The sequence below is a fragment of the Pagrus major genome, chromosome 17, assembly GCF_040436345.1.
Source record: "Pagrus major chromosome 17, Pma_NU_1.0".
In the NCBI taxonomy this organism is placed as follows: domain Eukaryota; kingdom Metazoa; phylum Chordata; class Actinopteri; order Spariformes; family Sparidae; genus Pagrus; species Pagrus major.
This window is the reverse complement of record NC_133231.1, coordinates 30,226,472-30,249,050: the sequence shown is the minus strand read 5'-3', so window position 1 is coordinate 30,249,050 and position 22,579 is coordinate 30,226,472. Positions and strand designations below refer to the sequence as shown.

At 44.0% G+C, this 22,579-nt stretch overlaps 1 protein-coding gene across 1 annotated transcript in view; it reads left to right on the top strand.

Annotated features, from left to right (window-relative positions):
• The window catches only part of mef2d (myocyte enhancer factor 2d), a 108,309-nt gene that overhangs the window by 20,580 nt on the left and 65,150 nt on the right, over window positions 1-22,579 (top strand). Inside the window, exon 2 of the mRNA XM_073485978.1 lies at window positions 20,690-21,098. Coding sequence (XP_073342079.1) covers window positions 21,045-21,098 — 54 coding nt within the window. The 5' untranslated portion in view covers window positions 20,690-21,044. The remainder of the gene's footprint in view (window positions 1-20,689; window positions 21,099-22,579) is intronic.

Sequence of the window (22,579 nt, the reverse complement as noted above, 5' to 3'; positions counted from 1 at the left end):
GTTAAACTCATAGATTTATAATATAACCAGATACCAAAACTAGGGATGCACGATAAAGATGTCTTTCAGTCGATACCATAGCGATACGAGTTTAATGTTTTTTTCTGTGCAGATGATGGTTTACTTTATATTCCACAGACTTTATGGTTTAACTTGAAGACTTTTTTTCTCGTCTACAGCTGCAGCAGTTAGACGTTATGAGCGTGACGGAAAAGGTGCATACCGCCACCTACTGTGTGTGTGTGTGCTGCAGTTGTTAAGACAACAAAAGCAATTTGGCTTTGTATTATCGGCTATAATTTCTTTATCTGCCGACAACCGATAATGTAAAATTTCCATTTTTTTGCTGATGATTTATCTTTCCGATATACATCGTGCAACCCGAACCAAAACCGAAGATTGTGCCCAGATTTTTAAACCGTTTTTCTCAGCTCAAGGAAAAGTTTACAAATATAAAACCTTGATGGATCAATAATACTTCATAGAAACTTTTTTCAGACATGTCTTTTATCATGGTGGTCTGTCTAGAAAAAGTATTTTTTGGGCTGTAGGGGCACGTTCAGCTGCAATACCACAAGTGGTCACTGGGCAAAATTGGAAGCAAGGCTGAGCGGCAGCGTCGTATCCAGGTCTAAAAATATTTCTTTCTTTCTGAGAAACATGAATTCAGCCTGACATTACCTTCATGTTAGCTGATTTCTTGTTGGACCTCTGCAGACCGTGGTGGTGGTTGGTTAAAGTTTCATTGATCTCATCTTTGCTTGGCATCATTTCTCTGACATAAACGTAGCGAGCTAGTTATGTTGGCGGTGATTTAGACGTCTTTATGCAGAATAATTTAAATCTGGACCTGTCTGATCAGAATAAAGTAAAGTCTACAACTCTTACCAGACGTTCGATTACCAGCTGCCACTTCTTGATCTGAAAACACCCAGTAGGTCATGAAATAGGACTGTAAACCTCACACACTTCATCAGTCCGCTGCAGGACTATCACATCAACGTGGAGCAGTCTTTTGAGCGAGTGCATGACCTTTTTCTCCTCCTGTAGTATTTAACTCCGGCGAGCTCACAGCGGCTGTTTACATTCAGAGAAGTAAGAGTCGATTTTGGCCACAGAACGATTTTTCCAGCAGCACTTCAAACAAGAATGATAATTTAAAAGAGAATTTTCTTTTTTTTTCTTCCTCCTCAAAACTTCTTAATCCAAACATCTCTTTGAAATGAACATCGATGAATCTTTAATTCCAGACGTCTGCTCTTCATTTTTCTGGGCGTAAGCTAAACGTCTTCTCTCTCCGCTCTCCAGTCGGTCATGCTGGCGTGGGAGTCGCAGGTGTTGAGTGATTTATGGCTTTAATTTGACTCGATAGATTAAATTATAATATAGAAACAAGCATGAAGAAGTAATTAAGGATAACACAGCGAGGTTCTTGTTTCCCCTAAGTCGCTTGGCAGGGAGACAGAAAAAAAGCTTACTACTTCACTTAACACACGTGAATAGTGGACTGTACCCAGGCAGACATGTATGAAGTTTAAGATTTGTTTTCCTTCATATGAAGTCAAGATACATATGAGACAAACACCTCGACATGAATAATCTGTCTCTGAAAATGTGGAAGGTGTTGGCCCAGAAAAGCAGACGGCTTGGAGCTGCAGAGGCTTTAGGAGGGGGGGGTGGTTGGAGCCTTTGTGGTGGCAGCTGAGTGAGGCAGACAGTTGAAGGGAACAGGTTGCTGCGTCTGTTAGGGCTCGTCTTGCTGCTCTTGACCTTTAACCTTTAGCTGTGACAGCTCCTCGGGCTGGGAGATACCAACATTTTTCCCCTCGGATTGGGAAGCCGGGCCGGGTTAGATGAGAGTCAGAGATGCAGATTACTGCTGTTTTAAGAGATGATATACTGAAAGTTATAAGCTTATTTAACAAAGCATATTTCAATGGATTTTTATGAATAGTACAAAAACCACGCTGACTTAAAACACATTCGTTTTTTCAGCTTGAATCACAAACTGTGGCGACAGCAAACAAGAGCTGTTCACTGGTGCCAACGCTGTGGATTCACCTTATTTGCCCAAATTCGACTTTGATGTTGGATGTGGACACTTTTCCTACCCAGAGGATGTGATGATGAATAAAACCCAAAAGCATGACAAACACACTATGTCCTTAAAAAACAACAGCAGCCTTTGTCCAGCTAGTTTGTTCCAAGCAGCAGACCTGTCAGCTGTCTGTCCCTTTTTTTGGGCTGAATGCAGTTTACTGACTTCACCTCAGAGGATTTCAGGGTAATTAAGTTAAGGATTTAATTTCTTGTTGGCATCTCTAATCACCAACAGAATCATCTTGTGCTCCCTCTTAAGCAGCATGGCATGACAGCCGACGTGTGGAGGGCAAGAAGTAAAAACAAAGTTTGTGGCTACAAAGAATTTTCTGTCTATAAACATTTTGTAGAAATTATTTTTACACCCAAAAATCACAAGTTTGACCCCGAAGGCTTCATAATCTGCACAGCATACGACAGAATCCATCCTTAGACTCTCGATTTTGGACGAGGAGAAACTCCAGAAACACAAACATCATGTGATTCCTCTGGGCTCGTCCGTTACCTGTTGTGTGCTTCATATCCCACTGGGATGCCTGCCTGATATTGTTGACTTGCTCAGGTTGTATTTATTTCTCTGTTTGTGCTTGTACTGTGGTTGAGCAGTTAAATCTATTAGTCATTTGTCCTTTTTAAGTTTGTTTATTGTCAATTTTTCTGACTTTGTTATGCTGCAGACCCCAAGTTGGCACAGGGTGCTTTATTTTGAAAAACTGTCCGGATGCACTATGCCGTTCCGCTGTCTGACTTCCTGTCTGGCTCGATCTGCTCCGTGCAGCTTGACCCGGCTGCCGTCCGCTTCTGTCAAAAATAGATTTGGCGCTTCTGGGACGCTCCTGAAATGTGCCGCGGTGCAGCCGGTGGAAACACGAGCGCTGTCCAGAACTCACGGCGCAGGCGGGACCGGGGGAATCTGGGGATGAAAAAGAAGATTAGCATCCTGTTACCAATAAAAAAAAGCTGGTTTCAGTTCAGTGACAGGATGTACCAGAAGTCGCAACCATAATTTGCACAAGGTGTCAAGAGGGATAGAACAAACGATGGACACTGAGTAGCACAGAGGACTTAATATTCAAGCAAAATGTAGCTTATGAAGGAATTTCCAATGATATTTTAGTTTATTAAGAGCAAGAGTTTCAAAAGTTTCCAGTTTGTCGTCTCTTGATCATGACTTGGTTTGTAGCAGTGACCTCAACACGGCTGTATTTGCTCCTGTGTTTTAATTTTTATGACAGAACTGTAGGTGGTCTTTAAGACACCGCAGAAAACAGTGTGTTGATACTGAATCATAATGTTTTGATGGTGCAGACATGGGTTTGTTCCACTGAGGAACACTTTGGGGCAGCCGTTATCACCGAGGACTGAAAACCCTCTAAATGCTTTGAGATCAACAGACGTCTTCACATGCCGTGCAGATAAAACCTTCAGTGTATCACTGTTCCAGCATTGTGGTGTCATATGTTATGCTGTGAACGTTGTTGATTAACGAGACGCTCGGGCGGGTTTAAACAACGCTTGTTTCAGGGCTCAGGTTTGATCTGGATGTGATGAGTTTTCTCTTGAAAATGTTCATCTTGTGAGCTGTATTATGCTGCGAGATTTGTCAAGAGTGTGACAAAAATGTGGAGAATTCCTCAATAATGTAGGTCACACACAAGAGAAGAAGCTCACAGCAGAGCCACACCAGAGAAAAGCTTTGTCATTTTTTTAATTTACCCCATCCTCAGGAGGGAGGCAGATTTGCATAATCAGGTTATTCACTGTCAAACCCTTGAAAGCATATCATGTTTATTCACAAACCTATTAGTCATTTGGTACAGAGACAAAGTACCAAATAAGCTTGTCTTCAGCAAAACCTCTCGAGTTTTCCTTTGTGACGGCGCATCACTCAGGTAACACACCTTTCACACACAACAAAAGCTACAAAAACACGTCTTTTTCGCCTTTTCTACAACTGTTTCTAAGTATTTGCAGCTACATGGATGGAGGTTTATCATCGCCGGAGCAGTAGCTTATACGCTTCGTGTTTCCTTTCAACATAAATACACTTAGCCTCTGGGCAAAGAAGCTGCTTCCTCTCACCGCTCTGTTAAAGGAGAGAGAATAGATATCCTTTCTCTGTGTGTTTGTGCCTCCCCCACCTCTCCTCAGTGCCCGATCCCCCACCACATGTAACCAGCACCACACAGTCTTGGCCAACGCTCGCGTTTGTCTCAGGAAGAGCGGAGGTAGGCTCATAGATCCCCTTTTTAGGCTTCAGGCCAACACCCTGTGTTCAACACGGAGGGCCCCCAGGCAGCCGTGCACATGGACGACAAATGTGGATGGCAACCAGGGGAAAAAACCTGGAAAAGGGGCAGCGAGATAAGGCCGAGCGCTTGTGTTTGTTGTGGAAGTAATTGTGTCCTCAACGCTGTGACATTTGGATTGTTGTGTTTTAGTGGTGGTGTATATTTTTCCCATCCATGGGCAGATTTCCTGCTCCTGATAGAAGAGGGAGTTCATGTTTTCTGGCCTTTCCTCTCAGATTTATCCATATAAGTTGCTGCTTCGAGACCCAACGAGCCCTTGGAATTTTCTGCCCCTTGTTTAACCCGTTGGGCTCTGGGCAAAGACGTGCCTGCGTCCGTACATACATTAGCTGTGTTGTGTGGAAACTCAATGACACAACTGTTTAGCAGACTCCTGGCCTCCCATTTCCCACACCCTCCGGGCCCCCTCGGAGATTTCAAGGTCAGGAAAGGGCAGAGGCTGAGGTTCGTTCCTTGGGAAGCGGAGCCACTGTCGCAAACGTTCACAGACAGCGAATCTCTCCTTTTACAGCCCTCTCCCGCGGTCATCTTACTGTATCTCACCAAGTTCGGATATGTGAGGATTTGATTTCCAACCGCTTTGGACACGGCGTCAGATCACAGCCGTCAGCGGCGGCCTTCATCAGAGCTAACAGGGAGTGAAGATGTGGCGGTGCAGCCGGCGGAGTTTGACAGCAGAGGAGTCATTTTAAGAATCGAGTGCAGAGAGTTTGGTCTGTGTGGCACGAGACATTACCGGTGTGTTGAACTCTCCGACAGCTGAGCATGCGAGTGTATAGTGTGTGTGTGTGTGGTGCTGTGTGTGTGTGTGTGTGTGTGTGTGTGTGTGTAAATTTTGGGGGTGGGGGGGCCTCCAAGGGTCCAATGGAACAAAAGGTATGTAGACAGCTGCCGTCCCACTGCCAGCAGCTCATGATCCAAATGGAGGATGTACACACACATGTGCACGAGGGACAGATTGGTGTGCAGCGAGGATCTGACACACTCAGCTAGGCAGCTAGTTACTCCCTCACACACACACACACACACACACACACACACACACACACACACACACACAAACACACACATATGTTTCGTGCAGGCTTGAGCTGCTCATCGTGTACACACCACATTTTTTCTTGTCCATCTTAAATGTAGTTTCACTCTTTCAGGAGTTTGTTTCCGACCAGGCAGCCACTGATTTCACCTCCTCCCTGTGTGAATAAACCTAAAAGTGCACACTTGAAACTGTATAAGGCTGCAACTAACGATTATTGTAATTATGAATCATTCTGTCGACAATCTTATACGAGTAATCAGTCATAAAAAATGATCATCACAACGTCTCACTGCTCGTTGTGATGTCTTTAAACGTTTGTGTTTTAATCCGACCCATTAGAGCTGGGTAACGCCACCGATTTCAGTTGATTGATTCCAACTTTATTCAATATTTATTATGGATATTGGATATGAAAGAGATTCTGAGAGCACTGTTGCTGTAAATTGTACAAGGACTCCTCTTTAACTTTAGGAATTTAATTAAATGGCTTCAGAGATTTGTGGTTTAAATCTGCCTGTGGAGAAATGAAAAGGATATTATTGTGATTTTTTTTTAATGTTATTCTAATAAATGTAGTGAAAGAAGACAAAATGAATGACAGATGTAGGCCTATATATTTAACAAAGGAAACGTTAGTGTTTTAAACAACCTCTGTGGCCATTCTGCATTTACGTGGTGCATTCAGGTGCGCTTGACCTCTGGATATTATGAATTTACACTGGATTTTTCCATGAAGATCAGTTTGAATCATTAAAATATTTTCTAAATCTAAATATTTTTATTCTGCTCAGATAAGAAAAGCAATTAAGAGGCATCAACTTGTGTTCTTTATGGACGTTTCTGACCATTTGAACACATTTTATATAAACATGAGTAATTGATTAACTGAAAAAATGTACATAGTTTAATCTGTAATGGCAGTAATTGTTAGTTGCAGCCCTCAAGTATACATGACAGTGTCTTACTTAGTTTTGTGGAAGGCGAAGGTGCACATATTTGGACCCTCACATCATTTTAGACTGTTATTACCATAACAATGTCTTCAAAACGTTGGAAAAGCTCGAGCAGATAATAAATAATCACCATCCAGAAAGCTTAATGATAAAACTTTCTGTAGAGGTCCACTGGGGACCAACTACAACCATCACAACCACCATTTACATTCATTCGGCTCAGGCGGACGTACTGGGTGGACATTGGGGTCCTGACCCGGCATATTTTTGACGTTTTTCAATATTAAAATTGAAACTTTACCTAATTTTTAGGTCATTATTGTTACCTGTGTCTTCAAGAAATTACAAAAGCTGGAGCAGATAATCAATAATCAACACCCAGCAGAGAAAACCCTTCATTAGTTGTTTTAAATGGGCTCAAACGTACAAAAACAGTTCGAACATGAAGCGCCTCAGTTGCCATCACAGACACTGATGAATTGGTGGCAGTTGCTGAAGGCATATTAGGGCAAAGGGTGACCTGGGAGGGGTTTCTGGGCAGGGAGCTGAGTGTACTGTGAGGTGTTGGTGTTGGTGGTGGTGGTGGTGGGGGGGATGACGAGAAGCAGCAACAGCAGAGGAGGAGGGGAGGAGGGGTGGTGGTGCTGGTGGTGTCCGGTGAGAAGGGTAATTTGGGGCGTCCAGAGTGAGGCGGTCCACCAGCAGTTGTCACTTGAGCAGCAGTCGATGGCACATGTGCTGCTCTGAGTTTGTCTTCAGGACTGTTTCCCCTCTCAGATCTTTGACTTGGACTATCTCGTCTTGTACTTGGGAGCTCTTTTTCAAATGAACTGGCCTCAATCCAAAAAAAATTGAGACGTGTCTTTTTCTTCTCTGTTTATGTCAGAGCACTTCCAATACCGCCTCTTGGCATCTTTAATCTTTGACGGTAAGAACGACAAATTCGAGACGCTGCGGCTCTCGGTGTGTGTGTGTGTGTGTGTGTGTGTGTGTGTGTGTGTGTTTCCTTTCCATGTAATTGGTTTGAATTGACATGAACGCCGCTTCGCTTAAAAACCATAATTACTTTGAGAGAAAATGTCATTTTTGATGGCTGTTTTTAAGTGTTCACATTACTTCTCCTCTGGCTAAAACTAACATTTTTTTTTTCATCTTTGACACGCTTGATCTGAGCCGAGAGAGCGCTGAGAGTCGGTCTCAAAAAAATGTTCTGATTTCTCTAATCAGTCCCAGGAAGCCAACAATCTGTGGTGGTGGTGGTGGTGAGGGGGGGGGGTGCACCGCTGGTGGCGCCTCCGAGGTAGATAGCGAGGTGACTTCACTGTGTTGGCCTGTTGTCCATCATCAGCCGCCGAGATCTGCTGAGAGGGGGATCGAGAGCGGAGGGTGGGGGTCTGTTGTGAAGATTTATGGTGGATAGCGTGTGTTGTCACGCAGCTCGTAACATCACACCTGTTCCTTTTCTCTGCCTGAATTGAAGGCTTAAGTGTCGAGTGAGCTCCATGATCCTCGTGCTCTTTACACCTGTTTCAACCATGTTGTGGATTTTGAAATTACTCACAAGTTATAATGCTTTGGAGGTATGCATCAGTGCTTGATATGACCTTGTTTGACTGACTGACTGACTGACATGGCCTTAAGTGGAAGAGACAGACAGTAAATATCAGGAAGTAGTTTATCCATGCTCAGTAGCCTGGAGGTATTTCAGAGCTCAGGAGAAAGCAGCCTTATCTTTATTTTCTTACGTAAAAACGTCTGCTTCTATATCCTCTACAACAAACCTCAGAAGAACTGAGAAGGATCCCTCTCACAAACTGCACGTATGAGATCAACGGGAAGTTGGCTGCTCTGAATTTTGAGCTTTTTCCTGAGGCGAGTTAATCACTCAGCGTGTTTATAATATCGCTTATTCGCGCCTTGTTTGTGCGAGTTTTATTGAGTGGCCTTGTTGCCCGCCTCGTTTGAAACGAGAGTGCGCGGACTCGCCCGGGGAGGGGGGGGGGGGGGGCGAGCAGCTGCTCGACACTTGTTTTGAAGGGTATCTTGACAACAAAGCTGCCCCTGGCTCCATCTCCTGTGGCCAGATTGAAAGATGCCTCTCTGAGCTGCCTCTAAATGACCGCACGTATAAACAATCATGACAGAGTCGGTTTATTCTGTGTCCCTGCGAAAGACCTGTTTTCTTCAGGGAGAGTTAATCTGTTGAAAGGATTGCAGTTCACAGCGGCAGTGCTGTGTGTGTGTGTGTGTGTGTGTGTGTGTGTGTGTGCCAGACTCTTTGCTGAGTGTTTATTATTATTAAGTGCCTTCAGCATAGTTGCGAGTGCCCACATTTTATAGCTAATGATGGATAAATCTCACAAAACAGTTTGTGTTGAGCGCTTAAAATAGACAGCAGGTATTATGGTGCCCAAAAACAACAGCATTCCTTCCTCCCACTCACCTGCATTCATGAAAATAAACCTGATAGTACTTGTGATAAACGGCTATATTTAAGTGTCGGGTCGGTTGTCTTAGTCTCACCCGACTCGCACTCGTCTGAGGCCTCCCTTGACGAGAAACGTGTTCGACTGGTGATGGCAAAACACTCGTGCAACGCCCTCTGTCCTCAAGTGTCACGTTGATGTCATCAGTGTTTTGTCTAGAGGGCATTTTTCGCTGTCACAAACCTTTTGTTGTTTGCGCCGGTGAAAATTTAAGACGATGGGAAAACCTGTGACGGAGGAGGAAACCTGTAAACATGTCTTAGAAAGCTCACTTCTCAAGAGGTGTGTTCCAGAAATATGTGTGTGTGTGTGTTCGCCCTGATTGAACAGATAGGCTGTTGTTTGTCTTCAGATCATTTATAAGAATGATTGTCGTTGTGAGATCAGATAACGCTGTTACTTGGAGCAAACCGATGACACAGAGGTAGAGCTGTCCCTTCTGCAAGAACAAGTATTTTCATTATCCATTTATTGGTCGGTTGTGTTCGTTAAGTCTTTAAAATGTCAGAAAATAGTTCCCAGAGCCTGAGGGAACATCTTCAGATGTGATGTTTTGTTCGATCAACGACTCCCAAAACCAAAAATATTCAACTGAGAAGAGCAGCAGATCATCATATTTGAGAAGCTGACACTGATTGGTGTGTTTGCTTTACAGTATAAGTTGGTTAAACTGGTGCAGAATGCTTCATTGTTCATTGTAACGTGAAGTTTCAGCAGTAGATTGGTGGACTGACGTTGAAGTTATGAGAAGTACTCAGACTAAACGAGTTCATTAGACTAAATCTCATTAAAATTCATTTAATTAATCAGAAAACGATCTCAGTCAGAAGTCGCAGCTCGACACTGAGGCAGGACAGGCAGCTGTTGCTGGGATTGAACCTGTGGCCTTTTTACAGGACGGTCTGTCAAAACACAAGACCACCCTCGAGGACCGACAGCCGTGTCGTCGCTGCACGTTGACTGTTTGGGTCCAGTGGATCAGAATCAGATACTCAGCATTTTGTCTGTTTTCTCTTTTACCTCTGGTCCACTGTGAGATCTTTGGCTTGATCAACAGAAAGTCTGACATTAACAATTTAAAGTAAGATTATGAAATATTCATTGGTCCCAGCACCGTTTAAATGTGAGGATTTGCTGCTTTCTCCTGTTTCATATTATTGTAAATCGAATATCTTTGGGTTTTGGACCGTTGCTTGGACCGATTATGTTCATTAGCGATTAATCGGCCGATTGTTTCACAATAAATTGATCGTTTGGTCTATAAAATCAAAAACTTCAATTTCCCAGAGCCCAAAGTGACGTCTTCAAACTGCTTCTTTTGTCCAACCAACAGTCCAAAACCTAAATACTCTTTATTTATTGTTAGAAAAGCAGCAAATCTTCACATTTAAGAAGCTGGAATCAGAAAATCTTTGACATTTTTGGCTTTTAGAAATGACTTTATCACCTCAAATCATTTTTATTGATTAACCACCTCATCGTTGTGGCTCTAATTTTAAAGATGTCATCTTAAACTCTGAGAACTTTTGCTGTTTTATCAAATTTTACTAACAAAACATCTGATTAATCAAAACTGTGAGCGACAGATTCATCTATAATGTCTAATAATCAGCAGTTACAGCTCTTCTCTGAAGGCAGCTGTGATGAAATGAATGGAAACTAATGGCCGGTTGGAAGACATCAACTCGTACACTCTAATGATGAATCAAAAACTTCTCCCGTTGATTAATTGATTAGGTTACAGCCCTAATGAGCCCATCCAGTACTTCCTCTACAACAGCACCGTGAGGCTAGTTTTTTAATTGTTTTTTAAGCAGGGTTGCCCCAGTTTTAAATCACTTCCTGAACTCCTGGCAGGCGCGCTGCTTCGCCAACAATAACTCGTAAAAAGAAAAATCCTAACTGTAAGGTCTCTGCCTGTCATTGTTCCACTGTATCGTTCCGTCACCTCACACCTCTCGGGGGATGGGCGTGCCTCCTGAGTTTTGTTAACTGCGTTTACCTTCTTGGCAGTGATGCAACCTGACAGGTCAAACCGCATAGTCCACACGCTGGTGTTGTAGTGACGGCCTCCGAATCAACAACTCACCACAGTCAAAGTCCCGTGTGACCTGCCAACATGTCCTCTCTGCTCCACATGCTCTCTGAGCTGCTGGACAAAAGGCATCTTTGTGTGTCTGTGTGTGCACGTGCATGGCTGTATTATGGGTATTATCAGGGTATTTTTTGCTGTATTCATGCCAGAGGCGATGAGCACACACACAGTAGATCAGTGACAGTTAGGGCGCCCTGTGTTAAACGCGTGGGTGTGTGTTATTCTTCGTGTGTGTGTGTGTGTGTGTGTGTGCGCAGTTGTTTGTTTTTATGTATGTGTTTTTAGAGTGTGTGCGTGTGTGTGTACGTGCTCGGGGTAGACTGCGGTATTGACAGCGGCCCCGGCAACGTGGGCGTGATTCACGAGCCGAGAGGCACAGATCTCTTCGCTGCCCCTCCCATCCCATCCCATCCCCCCCAAACCACCACCACCACCTCAGAAGTGCTGCCCTTGCACTGCATCTCTCTCCCCCACCTCTCCAAAGACTCACCCATGATTGGTTAAGAGGAGGAGGGGGGGGGGGGGAGGGGAGGGGAGATCATATTCCTACTGCCAGGGTTGGCAGCGTGCACTCACAGGCACAATCACAGTCACAAGCCGGGCTTCAGATAGAAGGCCAGCAGCTCCCCTCCCTCCTCCATCTCCTCCACTATTTGTCACAATGCCTCCCCCCTCCTTCACTCCACCTGCGGAGGCTCCTGTCACAGAATCCTCCATCGGGTTTTGTTGATATATCGGCGATTGCACGCTGGGTGACTGAAGCCTGAGTGTGGCGGGAGCCGTGTCCAATGGTTGCCCGGGAACATGCAGCAACAGGCTGTAAATATCACACAGCTGGTGCTGGCAGAACACCCTCAAGGTTGGGCCGCAAACCGAGCCCTGCTGGGTCAGATGAGGGAATTCAGTGGCCCAGTTAGACGCCAACAACCAACCCCCCCTCCAACAGTCCAACCTCGACCCCATCAGCGGCTCTGCCTGCGCCCCAATGAGTAACGAGTCCCTCCCCCTTCACCCCAACCTGATTCATGCTTACAGAGTATCTTGATGCTGTTGAGCTGCGTATGAACCTTGGCATTAATGCCTTCACGATGACAGTGACTCATACGTGCAGATATTTGAAGCTTAAAGGGGCACTCCGGCTATTTCGTGTTGCACTTTCATAAAGTCAGGGGGGCTCAGATGAGAGCGAATAAGAAGGGTTGAAATGGAAGCAGCAGAGGCTTCGAAATCAAAAAAATGTTGTCAGACAATGATCCTGAAACTCCCGGTTCAGTGACAGATTCATGAGTTTGAAGGGTTAACAGATGCCTAAATGAAACACAGCAGTTTTGAAAATTGCGAGGAAGGATTTCACAACTCTGGAAAATCATCATAGTGTCAAATACTTTGTCTTTTGTCACTTGATCCGACTTACTGCAACTCGACAGACTTTGCTCTGTTCCGCCCTCCCAGTCTGGTGAAACGCCAACATATTTCAAACTCTGCATCCCTCGACATGTTTTCTCGTTTTGATCCTGAGAGCTTCCACGATTAATTGATAAATGTTTTATCTGTAAAGTATTAAATGAATAAGCATCTTCTTTATAAAGTGTCTTTTGTGAATTGGGGTTTTAGTGTCGAGGCAACCAAACACAACAAAACTCTACCAGCTTAAAAAACAATCCGCTGAATACCAGGTAACACTGTTGCATGTTTGGACATGAAAAGTCTACTGTAAAAGATTAATCAGACTAGAGCTGCAGAAATTAATGGATTAATCAATTAGTCATCACCTATTAAATTAATCTCCATCTGTTTTGATAATCGATCGTTCAGTCTGAGTGATCTTTCAAGAAAAAAAGGTCAAAATTCTGATTGCAGCGTCTTAAATGTGAATATTTTCTGGTTTCTTTTCCTCCTCAGTGACAGTAAACTGAATATCTTTGGGTTGTGGACAAAAAAGGGAATTTGAGGACTTTATCTTGGGGTTTGGGAAACAATGAGTGATGTTTTTCACCATTTTTTTTTACATTTTATCGACCAAACAACGAATCGATTTGCAGAATAACATTTTTTTTTCATTCAACCAGAAATCTAGCAATTGGTGAACGTTTCTACTTCTTATTTGTGGCACATTCAAGGAGGAAATGCAACGAACGATTGCTTTGATAAGTTTTTTTCTTTGTTAATCGCCAACAAAATGTAAAAAGGCTTTTAAAAATGTTGCCCAGTGATGAGTACGTTTCTGCCATTTTGCTTGAAAATGTATTTTTTATCAACCAACTTCTTGTCTGAGCTCTGCTGTATCTGGCACGTAACATTCAGATATCAGTTCCCTAACGAGGATCTATAAGATGATCAATGTCTCGGCTCGTGACTCGATCACAAACACCTTCTGATTTGATTTCACGTGGTTCCCAGTTGTGTGGAACATCTGATGGCATCATTTGTCATCTCGTGTTTCGTCCATCACGTCAGTCCGGTCTCAGTGAACATTGAGTGATGAATGAATATTGGTGAAATATTGATCCGCCCGGACTTCAAACTGAGGGACAGATCAGTCATTTTGATAGCCTCGCTGCAGAGGTCACGACTCCAGCAGCTACATGAAGGCAGGTCGTCCTGAAACCTGAAGCCCTGACGTCCTCTGCAGATCCAGGAATGACCTTCAAACTGATATTTTATTTTTTATACATTTCATCAACAGTTAACTTGATTTGTAAAGACATGGTGACATACAGCCTCGGCTATTAGTTGGACACCTTTACCCAGTTTAGCAGCTACAGCGAAGAGTTCAGCTCAAAAAAAAGGGTGTAAATAACTTCGGACGAGCTGTACGGAGCCATTTTGTGTTTTTCTTCAGTTGTTTTTTACATTTTAAATCAAGTCTCCAGCTGCTTCAGTTGTTTAGCAGAACGCTGTTTTGCTGTGAAGCTCCAGAAATGTTTTGTGGAGAACTTTTGAGGAACTTCACCTGACTTTATATCAGCATGGAGGGAGGAGATGATGACTGGATGTACGTTTTTAGTGTAGTAAAGTAAGCATAGAGTTGTACATGAATCCAGATATGTGAGCATTTATTGGCAGTGGCTTGAAAAAAATAGATATATACTCACTTTTTGGTCATTTTCAGTGCTGGCAAAGATCCAAATGCCCCGCGAAAATGCCAACTGCCACACAGCATCAGTAAACAATGGCTCTGTGATTCATAGGACGGCTTTCTGGAGGATTTCTTTTTCACTTAAAAGCAGCTTGAGTGGTAATTTTGTACTTTTGTGCTTCAGGGTCAGTATCAAGTGTCCGAGTCTGACATTATCAGCAACACTTACAGGGTTGTTTCTTTGCAAATAACAGTTTATTGCCTCAGTTATTCCCTTTGACCGACACGTTCACTGAGGGTATGATTTACAAGTTGTTGGCCTCAGTTTGACTTAAATATATATCAGTAAAGTCTTTACATCAATCTTCACAGTTCCCACGACATCTGCAGCATTTACCCCCACGCTCCATCCGTTAAACCAGGCAGTAATCACAGCGTGGCCCGGTGTGGACGCTGCAGTGGGGGGTCTGCAGTGGAGCTGCTGTGGTCAGCCTCGGCAGATGTTGGGTCTTGAGTGGGAAAAGTGATGGATTTCTCAGCAGTCGTCTGGCAGAGCTCCAGCAGCTGAGAATCATCTTCACCACCCCCACCCCTCAACTAGCAGCCCCCTACTGCTGAGTGTTATCTCTCTGCTCCAGGCTGCCCTGCTGCCACTTAACACACCAGGGCAGTAAAGGATGGACATGCAAGAAGACAAACACACACACACACACACACACATGTGCAAGCAAGCAAGCAAGCAAGCGCATAAACAGATAACACACGCTGAGGCCTGACCAATATATTGATGCCTCAATGTTGTATTAGAGACTTATCGTGTTGGCACACTGATAACGCTGCTCTGAAATGACTGGAGATGATTTTTTAGCCCGATGACTGACTTCCTGTCCCAGAACCAGAGGATTTTCAAACTGTGAAGTGCTACTCCCAAGAGAGAGAGAGAGAGAGAGAGAGAGCACACTGCTGCTGGTGGTCATAACTCAGGCTCATCTGAACACCCACGTCCATGAATCTGCTGAGGAATCATGGAAAAGAGTCGTCTTTTTATAACCACAGAACTTGCCTTAGAAACATTACGTTTTTAGGTTGTCATCAGTGTCAGAGTAAGGTAGGGATAATTGTTTGTACATCCATGTGTTTATCGCAAACAGGAAGTGCTAATAGTTAATTCTGCTGCTATGGTGCCAAACTGGGCTCAAGATGGGGGACAAAATAAGTTTTTCCTTAATAAACAAACAGAGCTGCGTATCACCAGATTTCCAGATTCGAAATCCTGAGAGAACTAATGTTGTAAATTGTACAAGGAATCCTCTAAACTGGAGCCTAATTAGAAATATTAATGTTGACATCAAGAATGTCATTAAATATTTTGGGGATTGTGGTTATGATTTGTTATGATTTCTGCATTTTATTATTAAAAGTATTGGTTAAGAAACAAGAGAATTACTGACAGATGTAGGCCGATGTCAGAAAAACAAAAAAGTTTTTTAAGTTTTAAACAACTTTGTGGACCAAAGGTTGCCAGCAAACTCCTGCACACATCAGGCCTGATGAAGGTTTAGTACGGAAACACTGCAAGAGTTTCATGCAACTTTAGGTCTACTCATCCCTCTCCTACGCAGCTGACAAATGAAATATATGTGCGTAGACGTATTTTTCTGTTTTGAAACAACCTTTGTGCTCATTCAAGTATAGATTTCTATAGGAGGTGCACTTGAATGCATCATGAAGTTTCTGTCGGTGGTGGACAGACGATAAATCGTGTTATGACTCTCAGCAACGTTTTTAATCACATGACTGTTCTGATACAAACATGTAGAGAGGTAGAGATGAAGTTGACGAATCTACCGAGATTTTATTTTCTACCGGATTTTATGAATCCATATCAGATCATTCAAATTCAAATCGTTTTCTTTTAACCCGGCTCTATAAATAATCCTTGAAAAACATATTTTTAATTTGAGTCTATTTCAGGTTTTGTTCTGCTCCAATTATTCTCTCGTGTCTGACCCAAATATTGTACTGTATCAGGCCGGCCTCAGTGCGCGCACACACACACACACACGCAGCTGCATCGTCATCTCATTACATCACATCTTTCCTTTTTTTAAAAAAATCCATCACAACGTCGTGGAGACTCAAATCACGTCTAACCCAAACACACCCGTCTCCTGCTGCATTCTGTGGCATATAAGTGGTTTATTTTCTGTGTCATGACTCAGTCACGGGCCCGGCGCTGCCTCCCTGCGGGGCTCTGACACATTCAGCCTGTGGCACAAACATGGGTGGCGATGTATCTGTAATATCGAGGGCAGCATTAGCCTGGAGGACGGCGAGGCAGGTTGTCAGGAGGAAGGTCACCAGTTCACAAACCTCGGCCCGGCTGGGAAAGTCTGGGTGACGTGCCCTTTTAGTAAGTCACTTAACCCCTGATGGCCCAGGGGAGGCTTCTTATTGTCCAGCTGCAGGAGACTGGTCGAACTGGGAAGCTTCAGCTGCAAATGCTGCATCACCGAATCACGATGCTGCTGTAAAAAGAACATCCCTATGTCAAATTTCTCTTCATGAATAAAATGTCAAAATCAGAATCTAGCCCTCGCAGCTTGTGGCTTTTTCCACCCACATCGCTGGAATGGAAGCTTAACGGCCGCAGCAACAGATGTCAGGGATAATGATGCAATGCAACATTTTCTAACTGTTCTTTTATGGACTAATCTTTGTCGCGGGCTGCTCCGAGGCTCCGAGGCTGTGACCTGATGCGCCCTCCTGAAAGCTAAACGGACACATTCGTACAGCGTCTGTGTTTATATTTCTTTTCATACCATTTCTAATGCGAAGCTAAGAGACTTTACTTTGTTGCCCAGTTTATGTTTTTGCTGGTTTTCTGCTGTCTGTGTATGATTAAGGGCTGCAGCTAACCAATATTGTCTTTGTTGATTATTCTGTCAGTTATTATGCATCTTAATAGACGTCGCCGGAGGCATACAACCATGTCGATCAGTGTTTCCCAAAGCCCGAGGTGACGTTCTCACGTCTTGTTTCGTCCACAACACAAAGATAATCAGTTTAAAGTCACAGAGGAGGGAAGAAACCAGAAAATATTCACGTTTAAGAAGCTGGAATCTGAGAATTATGACTTGTTTAACTGCCTAAATGATTATTAGAACAGATGGCGATTAATTTAATAGATGACTGATAATCGATTAGTTGTTGCAGCTCTAAACAAATGTGACAAATGAGTATCAGATACTATAAAAACAGATAATGTTGCAGAAAGAAGCTTGACTGAAGGACAGAATCTGAATATATTCACATTTCAGAAGCTCGAATCAGAGAACTTTAATCTTTGCAGCTCTAGTATGAATAATCTCTTTTACAGAACTTTGTCGGATCAAATATTATTTTTGCAACCAAACACAAAACAGTCTTCAAATTCAAATGCTCACCACTTAGTTTTTTTGAATACCTCGATACAAATGTGCATGAAACCATCTCACATTAGAGAGGAACGATGCATCACAGAGCTTTATTGAGAACGAGTTAGCCAGTTTATCCACAGAGATGATAAAATTTTCATCAAGTCTCGACAGCTGTAATATTCCAGCATCTGTACTTCATAGAACTGAAGGACTCTATTGGATGTAGCAGCTGCACTTTAAACGCTTGTGCAGTTTCCTCAAAAGCTTTGAATTTCTTTACTCTAGTGTGTGCTTTCATGTCCAAACTCCCTGAGTCCTTCTGTTATAAAATGTAAAAAGAAGAGCTTGTCATTGGCCCCTCGTGAAATAAACCATTTAGACGCGCTAAGGCGTTCCCCAGGGCTCTAATCTGGGTCTGCTGTAGATTCCTAATTATCAGCGTTAATCTTTTTTTCATTGTCCAGAGCCTCTCTGTCGCTCCCGCCTGCTCAGCCAGGCAGCAGACACACTCCAGGCCCTCTGCTTCCCATGTGTGAGCTGAGATTCTGCCTGACATCAGACATGGGAAGCGGGGCTCCGGCAGCATGAAGGGTAAAAAGGTCGAGACTTGACCACCCCGGGCAGATAACGCAGCCTTTTCATGTGTGATCAGCCCACAGCCCAAAGACAAATCCCTCCGTGCGCTGCCTTTGAACTTCAGCTGGAGCGAGTCCCTCCACACACGAAGGCTGCGAGACACTCTGAGCACACACCTCTTTATTATTTAGCTAAATGATGTTACCAACACCTCTCCCCTGTTTTACTCTGTGTAATTTGAAGCTGAATGAAAAGAGTGATTGTGCAACATATTAGGAAACACCTACTCTTTTCAAGAGTACACTAATGAGGTGATCCAGGTAGAATTCATTACACTTTTTCCTGATCGCTCTGATTAAATCAGAAGAGAGGAGATGAAGCACTCAGACATGGATTTTAAAATATGATTGTGCTGAATGTGTTGGAACTAGAATATTAGAAACTGTTGCCAGTAGTTTGTACATTCAGTTCCTGCAGCTCACTGCAGATTCTCCGTGCAGAAACCGGCTCTGGCAGCCTCCAGTTCTTCATCAAGCCTCTTTTACAAAACAATTATGACACTCATTACACCCTCTTTCTTCAAAACCCTCCCTCCCCTCCCCCTCCTCCCTCCAATCTCTCCCATCAGTGCATAATTCATGCGCAACTCATCGCCAAAGCAAAGCCAATTGCATCCACTCTAAACGAGCGTGCTGTGCGGCGCCCACAGCAGCACAAAAGGAAAACGTCAGTCTCATGACAGACCGCTTCACATGCTTTTGTTTCATAAGAATGGATGTAAATAGAGGGTGTTTCTCCTTCTGCAGCTCTCCCAGGTAGAGGGAATGCAAACAATGCTGGAGAGCTGGTGTGGCGTCTGTACGAGCGGCTTTCCAGATGCTTCAGCTCTGTAATGCTGCCACTTGGCTCCCACTGTCGTGTGTGTGTGTGCGCACTGTACAAGTGTGTACACACACAAGCCTGTATGTATATATAGAGCGCTATTTTTAAAGCTGATCCACAAATAGTAGAAACGGGGCCTAAAACGGTCCTCGCCTCTGTTGCCATTCCTGGGCTGCTGCTGCTGCCGCCGCCTTCTCATTCATTCATGAGTTTGCATGAATCTGCACAAACACTGTGGGCTTCCTCTCTCTCTGCTCTGCCCTTTATAACGTCCACATCCTCTGTGTTTCTGATCAGGCGTCAGACCACTCCTTATTTCATGGTTAGTTAGATGCACAGCGGAATTAGACACACAGTTTTTTTACACTCTTCGTCTTTCTCTTTGTCCCGTGAAATTAGGTCAGTGTTCAGCTTAGGTAACAGGGCATAATGTTATTACTGGACACTAAACGACAGCGGGCAGCTCGGCGTTAAATGCTGAGTGTCATCAGAGGGAATCTGCTCACTCATTCCCGCTTTACTGAGAGTCTGAAAAATCACAATATGAAAATGTGTTCTTTATCTCCTCCTCCCATGTTGATGGAAAGTCGTGAAGTTTCATCGTCCACACAACATTTCCTAAAACTTGTTTTAAAAGGCATAAAGTAAAAAAACATCTGTAAAACAAGATTAAATGGCTCCATACAGCTCGTCTCTGGAAGGCCAGAGATCAGATATTGATTTTAAAAAGATGTTATTTACATCCTTGACGTGCAGTCGGGCTTGTGCACCCTTTTCAGACAGGCTGCACGCTAACGCTTTTAGCTTAGCAGCTATACTGATGTTTACAGCTTCCTTCCTTCCTTCCTTCCTTCCTTCCTTCCTTCCTTCCTGCCTTCATTCCTTCCTTCTTTCCTTCCTTCCTTCCTTCCTTCCTTGATTACAGCTTAATAAAAGAGTGTAAATAACATGTTTTCAAATCAGTTTGAGATCTTGGTGCTTTTGGAGGCTTGGATTACTCTAAAAACAAGCTGTTTGGAGACATTTAATGTTTTATTTCTGTTGTTACCTTTTAAAACAAGTCCCCAGCTGCTTCATGTCTCTATGAGAAGGAGTGATAATTCCTGAATTTTCATTTTTCTGAAAACTGCCCCTTTAATTGGAGACTGATGTGCAGTTCAGTGTAGAAGAATTTCCCTCCCGTGCAGCGTGGACTGTCGTATCACCCTGCCACTAGGTAATGTTAAACACACAGTAAAGTCTGTTTCCTGTCATGAAATTAGCACAGAGCTGGATGGCGTTTGTAAAAAAAAAAAAAAAAAAGGAAAAGCGTCCACAGACTCGGTGACTCCTCTCTGCTCTGCCTTCGATTGGGGAATCACATTCGGCGTGTCAGGCGGCCCTGACCGGGCAGCAGGCCGCCGCGGGCGACCAGCAGATCAGTGATGTGGCGGTGATGCCTCTAATGAAGCTGACACAGCACAGCCTCCCTCCTCGCGGGCCCCTGAGGGCCTCCTGCTCTGCATGTAGCACCACAAACACTCCCACCCCCCCCCACGCCTTCATGTTTCAGCCCAATGTGCTTCTGATTTGATGGCGCCTCAAATGCATTGCTGCATCATTTATTCTCTTGTTGGATATCAGGGGTGAAGGCAAATACTGTGTTTGTAGTAGCTAAAGTGGGTCACAGTATGCAAACAAAGCCTCTCTCACCCTCTGCAGTGTCTCTGTCTGTCTCTGATGAATGCCTCTGTGTTGTTTTTCAGGAGCTGCCCAGCTGAGGTGAAGGGGAGGGCAGAGGACCCCGGTTCAGCCTGAGCGTGGATGACCTGCCCCCGGAAACAGGACCATGATCTGAAGAAGGGCGTCGCACACCGAACCCCGTTCTTCCTCTCCTCCTTCTCCCTATCTTTTTTCTTTTCTTTTCATTTTTTTTTTTTTTTAAACTAACGGTGTGACAGCCTCCCTGCCCGGCTGCTTCCGACAAGAATCAGCGTGCACGGAGAGGACGAACTGAAAGAGAGCAGACTGTTTAAAGGAGGAGATAAACACGACGACAGCCATCCGTGACCTCTGACATTGCCACTCCCCCCTCGCCCCTCCCGCCGCAACACCGGAAACATGGGGAGGAAAAAGATTCAGATTCAGCGGATCACCGACGAACGCAACAGACAGGTGAGCCCCAGTGAGACGAGCCGGCGATATCTGAGTGTATTATAACTTCCTCACTTCAGTTAGCAGCTGCGTCTGTGACGAGCAGCCTGATTAGAGCTTCAATTACACAGAGACAGAATGAATTAATGAATAAACATAATGAATGCACACGCTGTGATACAGGACGGGAATTTAACCAGCAAACGATGGATGGGAATACTCCTGTGTTAATAAAGGGTGGAGGAGTAGCTACAGCAGGTCAGCTTTTAAGGAAAAGTTCAGCCAAAAATGTAAATTCAGTCGTTATCTGAGCACCACAAGTCAAACATGTCTGCAGCTTCACAGTAAAAAACTACTGCAGGATTCTCTGAAACAACTGAAGAAGCTGAAGGACCAAAACAATCCTAAATCGCTCCATACAGCTCCCTTCCTTCCTTCTTTCCTTTCTGCTTTCCTGCCGTCCTTCCTACCTGCCTACTTCCTGCCTTTCTTTCTTTCTTTCTTTCTTTCTTTCTTTCTTCCTGCCTGCCTGCCTGCCTGCCCTCCTTCCTTCCTTCCTTCCTTCCTTCCTACTTTCTTTCTTTCCTTCCTGCCTGCCTGCCTTCCTTCTTTCCTTTCTGCCTTCCTGCCGTCCTTCCTTCCTTCCTGCCTTCATTCCTTCCTTTCTTTCTATCCGTCCTTCCTGCCTTCCTGCCCTCCTGATTTCCTTCCTACCTTCCTGCCGTCCTTCCTTCCTTCCTGCCGTCCTTCCTTCCTTCCTGCCTTCCTGCCTTTCTTTCTTTCTTTCTTTCTTTCTTTCTTTCTTTCTTTCTTTCTTTCTTTCTTTCTTTCTTTCTTTCTGTCTATCCTTCCTTCCTTTCTATCCCTCCTTCTTGCCCTTCCTTCCTTGCTTCCTGCTCCACTAGATGATGATCATTTTTTGGGTGAATTGTTCCTTTAAAAGACAACAGCTCCAATCACATAGTTCGCAGCACTAGTACATTTTCTCAGTTAATTTAATTTGTCCTGTTGGTGTCCGTCCTTGAGTTATCTGAAAGATCTCAGTCTCAAAACGTTTGAGTGGCTTGAACTCCCTAAAACTGAAATATTCCTGTCATCTGCTCCGATCTAAGAAAAGATAATTTTCTACTCCTCCACAAACTGAATTCCATTGTGGTGACAGAAAAACTGTAACAGCGATAACAGATTCCCGCAGGGATCTGTGGTGTTTTCACATGTCCCATGTAGCATGAACAACATGGTGGCTGTTCTCTTACCAGTGGCACAACAAAAGATAATAGCGTCGTGTTTTATGAGGCTCACATGACTTCACGGAGCTATCATGAGGTTTCTCAGACGCTCTTCTTCCTCCCTACAGTGAAAAAGAGCAAGAAAAAGTATGATATCCCCCCTAAAAACAGCCTCAGTCCCTCTGGTTACATCAGCAGCATTGTCAGAGAGGATGAAAGGGTAAATGATCCATCTAAAATGAGTCAACTGGTAAATGGGCTTCGCTCCATTGA